This window comes from Lygodium microphyllum, chromosome 22 (genome assembly GCF_053477565.2).
Source record: "Lygodium microphyllum isolate KBCC chromosome 22, Lygodium_microphyllum_v1.1.10, whole genome shotgun sequence".
In the NCBI taxonomy this organism is placed as follows: domain Eukaryota; kingdom Viridiplantae; phylum Streptophyta; class Polypodiopsida; order Schizaeales; family Lygodiaceae; genus Lygodium; species Lygodium microphyllum.
The window spans coordinates 102,392,753-102,399,902 of record NC_141156.1 but is presented as its reverse complement, the minus strand read 5'-3'; the positions used below and the strand labels follow the sequence as shown (position 1 = coordinate 102,399,902).

Genomic DNA, 7,150 nt, shown 5'->3' with positions numbered 1-7,150 from the left:
GATATAGATAGTTGTATTTTAACTAAATAGTTTGAGAGTCACTTTTGATGGTTGCATGTCGAGAAATATGTAAAATTGGTTCAATCTATAGATATGGATAATTGTATTTTAACTATTTTTCCCTAGAGGGGGATATTAAGTTATAAGAGAGGAAAGTACATCCCCAGACATAGATTAATAGAAGGAAAAAACACTTTTTGCCAATGGGTTGTAGCCCAAGTGGTTTGAGTGTGTGGGTGTGTAAATGGGTGCATGAGTTCAAAACTTGGATACAACCTTGAGGCATCTTGCAACTTTCAAATTTAAGGCTTTAAAAAAAAAAGAAGTATTTCTTATTGTAAGGGTCTTACATTTTCCTAGAAAAACATGCCGAGGTGTTTGTGTGTTAAGGCTTGAACACAATCAATTAAATAAATTCTTAGTAGTGAATACATTAGAATAATGAAGCATGACTTCATTCCATTGTAGACCCCTCCAAGTGAGTAGGTCATGGTGTTGTGGGGATTCTACCAATTTAGCTCATATGCAGTGATGTTTGGTGAGACTACTTCTCATGAGGGGAATTGGAATTTTTGATTTGAATAGGTGCTAAGACTGAGATAAATGTTGAAGGAGCATATAGGTTGCTTGCATTAAATAAGTTTTCTCTTTTTCTTTTTTGTTTTAGGAGAGCATAACATTAGGCCCTGTGAGGTCTTAGAATAAAGCTCATAATAATCAGTTAACTTTTGTCGGTCTAGAATCTTCGAAAATTTTAGGTGAAAATGCAATCTAAAAAGCAATGTATGAATCTATAATGGGAGTTTGCTTGAGGATCTCCATCCTCAAAGATGTTCATACAAGGCAATTGCAGGGTAAATGGGCCAATAGGTTGTTAACCTCTAAAATAATGGAGATTATTGATGTAGAGGAGAGCTAATAATGACACAATTTGTTGATGTGGACTTCAACTCGTGGATTAGTGGAGCATCAAAGCATGTATGTTACTAGGCTTGCATTAAAAGTTTTGCATGGGCTCACCCTTATTATAGTTTTGAAGCCATTTTTCTCAACTATATAAGACGATCCTTTGGCGACCATTGAGAGGTGAAGTATCAAGTTTTATTTGCTAGAAAACTATCCCCTTGCTTCATCTAAATCTTTGAGGTTGGCTACATGCCCCAACAGGTGCTCAATTGGTGTGTTTCAACAGTAAGTAGCTGTCTTGTCCACTATCCTTTCACCTAGAGGGTACTGTAAAAAATTCTAATCTTAAAATGATGGGTGGAATTGTGTCCACTGGCCTTTACATGCTGGTCTCGTTTGCCAAATAGTATTATTCTAGCCCTTCTTCTTTATTGATTGGTGGAATTCATCTAGGGCCCTTGGAAAAAGTGCATGGACAAATTATGGGCAAAGAAGCTCCCCTTCCCAAAAAGTAGAGAAAATGAGCAAGGTATGTACTTAATGCAAGGAAGGAAGCCAATGTGGGGTTAGTCATCTTTGTAGAGGGGGATGCGCTTGCCATGTCAAAGCAAGGTTAATAGTTATTATTTAACACGTTGGTGGGCACAGCCCCCAGCCGTATGTGTACACATCCTAACACTCTGGGAAGGGGGATGTGCTTGCTATGTAAAAGCAAGGTGATCATTGATTCTTTAACATGTTGGTAGGCAGCCCCCAGCCGTATGTGTACACAGCCTAGCACTCTGTTTGGGAGGGGGGGGGGGGGAGTGCCCAACGATGTAGCCCAAAAGTTATTATTGGGAAAAAGGAAGGATTTCCCTTCCAACCTATTTATTTGGAGAGCATGCCATCGACTGATGAGACCTTCCTTTTGTGCCAGCTCTCTCGCCTTCCCCCTCCCTCTCTCTCCTTCCCTCCTTTTCCTTTTGTTCTTGTTTTGCTTTCATGGCAGCCTTTGCCTCGGGTCTCTCAGTCCAACGGCCACTCATCTCTTCTTCTTGCCCATCGCCCTCTTTTAAATGCAATATAAATGTAAATTTTGAATCATAGCTCCTCTCTCTCTCCCATAGCCCAGTAGTACCAAGTTGATGGAAGGAGAGCCCATCTGAACATGATGGTGCCGCTCCCTTCACAGGCTATCTCTTTTGAGCTGTGAGACAGCTGCATAGGAAGCCATAGCCTGCTTTTTTGTCCTCTTTAATACTCAATTCTTTTCTCCTTCCATTGATCCAAAAGACAAGCTATTGTTATTGATTTCTTTTTCATACATTTCTCTGCCAATGGCTTCCCTCCTTGCTCTCACGATCCTCACAATCATAGCCTCCCTTCTTCTCGTCTCCTCCCAAGCCTACAAGATATGGCTCCCCCAGAACCCCTCCCCATCGGAGGCAGAGGAATTCATGCAGAGCAAGGGGAGCTCCAATTCTGGCAGCAGCAGCTCAGCGATCAATGGTGGCTCCAAGAGGTTTGAGGGCTCCTCCCCATTTGTGCAGATGCGATACCACATGGGACCTGTCTTGTCATCCTCAATCAGGGTCTACATCATCTGGTATGGGAGGTGGAGGTCCTCTCAGAAGGCCATCATAAGGGGCTTCCTACACTCCCTCTCCCCCTCTGCAGCCAGGAGCCCCTCAGTGTCCCAATGGTGGGGCACAGTGCAGCTCTACACAGATCAGACAGGGGCCAACATAAGCAAGACAGTGGTGGTGGCAGGGGAGGCCTATGACCACTACTCCCATGGCAGGCTCCTGTCAAGGATGAGTGTGCAGGAGGTGGTGAGAAGCTCTCTGATCGCGCACAATGGGACCCTGAGGGTGGATTCAAGTGGGGGCATGTACATGGTCTTGACCTCAGAGGATGTCCAGATGCAGGACTTCTGCAGGGCAGTGTGTGGGTTCCACTACTTCACATACCCCTCCATTGTAGGCTACACCCTGCCCTATGCCTGGATAGGGAACTCTGCCACACAGTGCCCCCAATACTGTGCCTACCCATTTGCTGCCCCCTCCTACATGGTGGGCTTCACCCCCCTCAAGCCCCCCAATGGAGAGGTTGGTGTGGATGGCATGATCAGTGTCATTGGCCATGAGCTGGCTGAGATAAGCTCCAACCCCCTCATCAACGCCTGGTATGCCGGTAACGACCCCACTGCCCCGACCGAGATCGCCGACCTCTGCGAGGGGATATATGGCACTGGCGGCGGTGGTGCCTACATGGGCTCCGTCCTCTCGGACGAGCATGGTGCCTCCTTCAACATGTATGGGGTGAAGAGGAGGAAGTACCTTGTGCAGTGGGTGTGGAACCCTGTTCTCAATTACTGTGTTGGACCCAATGCCGATGATACAAAGCCTTGATTCTGTGAAGGAAGGGGTGAAGCGAGCCTCCACTGAAGCGTGATCAGTTTTTGAGCTGGTTTTAGGTCTACTAAAGCAAGCGTTTAGATGAGGCGCAGCATTGGGAAGGAGGTTTTAAGCTGGCTTTAGTTGTATTAAAGCAAGGTTTTAGATGAGGTGCAGCATTGAGAAGGAGGTTTTAAGCTGGCTTTAGTTCTTTTAAAGCAGGGTTTTAGATGAGGAGGTTAAGCATCAGGGGAGGGGGGAGGCTATGGATGGTTTGGCTGGCTGGCTGGCTGGCTGGTTGCTGGCTATGCATGTACATAGATTTTGCTCAGATGGGAGGGTGTGTGGATGAGATGGGTGGATGGATGGATGGTGTATCATGATGGTGGCACTCTCTTGGTGCCTCATGCTGTTGCACTATAGATTGTAATTGTTTATCAAAAATTTCATTTCCCTAATTGAGCTTCTGCATCCATGTGACATCACAGCCTGATTGATTGTTAACCGATTTTTGAAATTTCTAAATGTTCAGAATGATGTGACACGGGGGTAAAAAAAATTGAATATGCTGGCAGGAAAATGCAGTCCTGCAGGTTGCAGGGGTGATAGGTGGCAAGGCACAAAAAATATATAAAAAAGTTTAAATAAATAAACAAGTCCATAAATAGAGATATATTTGAAAAACATTTTCTGGATGCCAAAACTGCCATGTCATAAACATGCCCCCGCCGCTCCGTTTCCCAATGGCCCGTTCTGTAAAAAGAAGGATTTCAAAAAGGCTGTACAGTGTGTGAAACAAGGACTTAGGATGATAGTGTTTCTTATATGGTGAATATAACACTTGCTGCCGGAACTATAATAATGTTTTTTAAATCTGGTGCCAGGTGGGCAAATCCGATTTGTTTGGACATAAAAGATATGCCAGCCGGCAACTTAATGAAGGCCAGCAAGGAACATTACGTAGTTGTCCGTAAGCATTGTTTTCTCGGTACACCTGTGAAATGGCTGTATGCAACATCTTCAATGTTCAATGACTGGCATAACTTCCAACAATTACTAGGCAACTTTTGACATTTGTTATTTATCTAAAGCCCTTAGGGCTAGGTTCCCCCCCCCCCCCCCCCCAATGCACTCCCCCCTTGGGCCAATGGGGGGAGTGGGGTTTGTTTAGATTTGTGTATCCCCTACATAACCTTGCAAAAAAGGGAGTTTTAACATATAATGTAATATGTTTAATGCCCCTCCATGGTTTCCATTGGTGTCGAGAAGAGTCCCTGCTATAATACATTAGTAATATTTTTGCAAGCATTGTGAAGTTGAATCAGAGTTAATTAAAAAAACGCTTAACAGTAACTCAAAATGTATTTAAAGTGTAATTGGGACTCCAAATGTATATAAAGTGTAATTGGAATGAAAAGATTGGTCTTGTTTGTGCCAAACTTTTGGTCTCTTCTTTGTTTGCTTCCTCAATAGCACTTCAGAGAGCAAGATCGAGACGGAGGGAGCTTGAGTAAGCGAGTGTCAAGGAAGGGGAGCTTTCGTCTTTATCATTTGGCCTTTTCTTCTCTTGTTATCTCTTCCTTTGTGGGAGATTGAAGCTTGGAGCCATATCTCAAGATTGGAAAGATTGAATATCATTGTGGTATTGAAGATTGGATGTGTCGAGGGTTGAAGCTATCGGAAATCATTGGAGACCACATTTCGATATAGAGCCAATCGAATCTAACCTATCAACTTGGCTACAATTGTGCGGAGTGATGAGCTTAGACAGATGGAGAAGTGCATAGCTTGCTTGTCTAGGATAGAAATAGTGGACAAGGAGCATGGCAAGTAAGAGATAGGAAGCTACTTGTGAGTGTGGAGAACTTTGGTGGATAAGAGTTCTGTTTGTGTCCTAGGATAAGGGGGCCGATTGTAGAACACGTAAGAAAAAAGATGTATTTTTGGGGGGGGGGGGGGGGAATTTTACATTTTCTACTTTTTTTGAATATATGACCATGTTGTGAATATCAAGAGGACTTAAACAAGTTCAATATAAACTTTTTATTTTTAAAATACAAATTTGGAAGATATTCACCCATCGATGTGTGTGTTACGAAGCGGAACATATGGCAAATCTAGCAAATCAAACATCTCCACTATTAAATACAAACAACATTATAAACCATAAGAGGATTTGAATAACTCAATAGATTCAGAAAGACAAGAAAAACGTACGATTGGGCCCAACCTTTCCCATAACAAAAGCTATGGTTTACTATCCTTAATTATATATTATAGTTTTACATGGATATTTGTATTCATATCTTGTATACAATTACAAAGAAAGTACAAATATCAATTGAAATACAGAGTTTTAAGAGTCGAGGTATCCTGTAATATGTTGCAGTTGTTACAAAAAATTTTGTGCTTTGAATCTTGACGTTTTGATGTCACCATCGCGTTCATAGTATGCCAAAATCCCCAAAACAACTCTTGAAGCTCTGAATTCCGATTTCAGACGATGGATAAACGAAAAAACTCAGTTTTCACCCTATTCTTCTGTTTTGTGTGCGATCCTATTGCTTTTATAAAGAAAGCTAGAAAAGCCTTCTATACTTAACTAAATTAAGAAAATAACAAGCTATTCATGAAGAAACCTTATTTCAATAAAAGCATATTTTAAATATCATATTCTAAAATAATCTATATTAAAAATAAATAAATTAATAGTACTAAGAACAATGATCTAATTATTACTAAAGAAGTTTAAACTTATAACTTACAAATAGAGTAATAATTTTAATAATATAATATCATATAAATACATAGTATTATATATTATACTTAAGATAACTAATCATAATTATGAAATTTATGCTTAGACTTACACTAACGCCCAATGCTACCCAAAGTAACAACTACTTGCTTTACACATCAACTGAAGCATTCACAATTGTTTGTAAATAAAATAAATAAACAATAGTGAATACCTAGCAGTCTTCAGCTACAAATAATTAAAATAGGTTGGAACATTGTCCTAACCTTGATTTAATTCGAGTGCGTACTCTAAACTCATAAACATTAATTAATTTGATATGTATTTTTGTGCAATCACCCATTGTGGAATCACGCACGTGCACATTAAATTAATTTGACACCTGAAAAGGACAGCGTCCCCATCAACTTCTCGCATAAGAAATTCACCTTGTGTACGAGCCCTGGCAAATAAATAGTTTTATGGAATCCACCGAAAAACCTCACGGAATCCACCATGGAATATGTCTCCTGGTGGGATAGCAATTGTCCACAATTGCTATTAGCTGCTCAATGTGGAGCTAGTACTGTAGAGTAAGCACTAAGGGCGCAGGCAGTCATCCGTTGCACGTCTTCAAGTGAATGAGTTTTTTTTTTTTGAATTTTACCAAGTATCTAGTATAGGACAATGAATGAATGAGAGTCTAATTATTAGCAAACAATTGATTCTAATAAGATTAAAAACTAGTGTTAGTGCCATGATATCTTTCATGGGAGTAAGAGAGTCAAAAGACAAGACAAAAATATTATGAATGCTAGGTCTCATACTCAAAGCATCGACAATAACAAATAAAAGTGTTATTCTAGTTTAGTAGTAAGTAAAAATTAAACTAAGAATTCTAGAAAGAAAAAAAGTAAAAGACTTACCTATCTTACCTTGATTGGAGATCTCTATCTTTACTAGAAAGCATAAATTCGCAACAGAATTAGGAAGTTGAAGAAATTTTCAAAGTACTTTTAAGAATTTTTTTTTAGTCTCAATGTTTATTAAATCAAAAGATAACAACATTAAAGGCATATTATAATTGTCAAAAATTAGAGTGAGAATTATATTGAAGGCCTACTTTGAA

At 40.3% G+C, this 7,150-nt stretch overlaps 1 protein-coding gene across 1 annotated transcript; it reads left to right on the top strand.

Annotated features, from left to right (window-relative positions):
* Nucleotides 1-1,792: 1,792 nt before the first annotated feature.
* LOC148017453 (protein EXORDIUM-like 3) lies at nt 1,793-3,757 on the top strand. The gene has a single exon (XM_087662930.1). The coding sequence runs from the start codon at nt 2,226-2,228 to the stop codon at nt 3,297-3,299; it is 1,074 nt and encodes a 357-aa protein (XP_087519056.1). The 5' UTR covers nt 1,793-2,225; the 3' UTR covers nt 3,300-3,757.
* Nucleotides 3,758-7,150: the final 3,393 nt, after the last annotated feature.

Coding starts and splice junctions, on each gene's coding strand:
- LOC148017453 (XM_087662930.1), top strand. CDS start 2,226: ATGGCTTCCCTCCTTGCTCTCACGATCCTCACAATCATAGCCTCCCTT.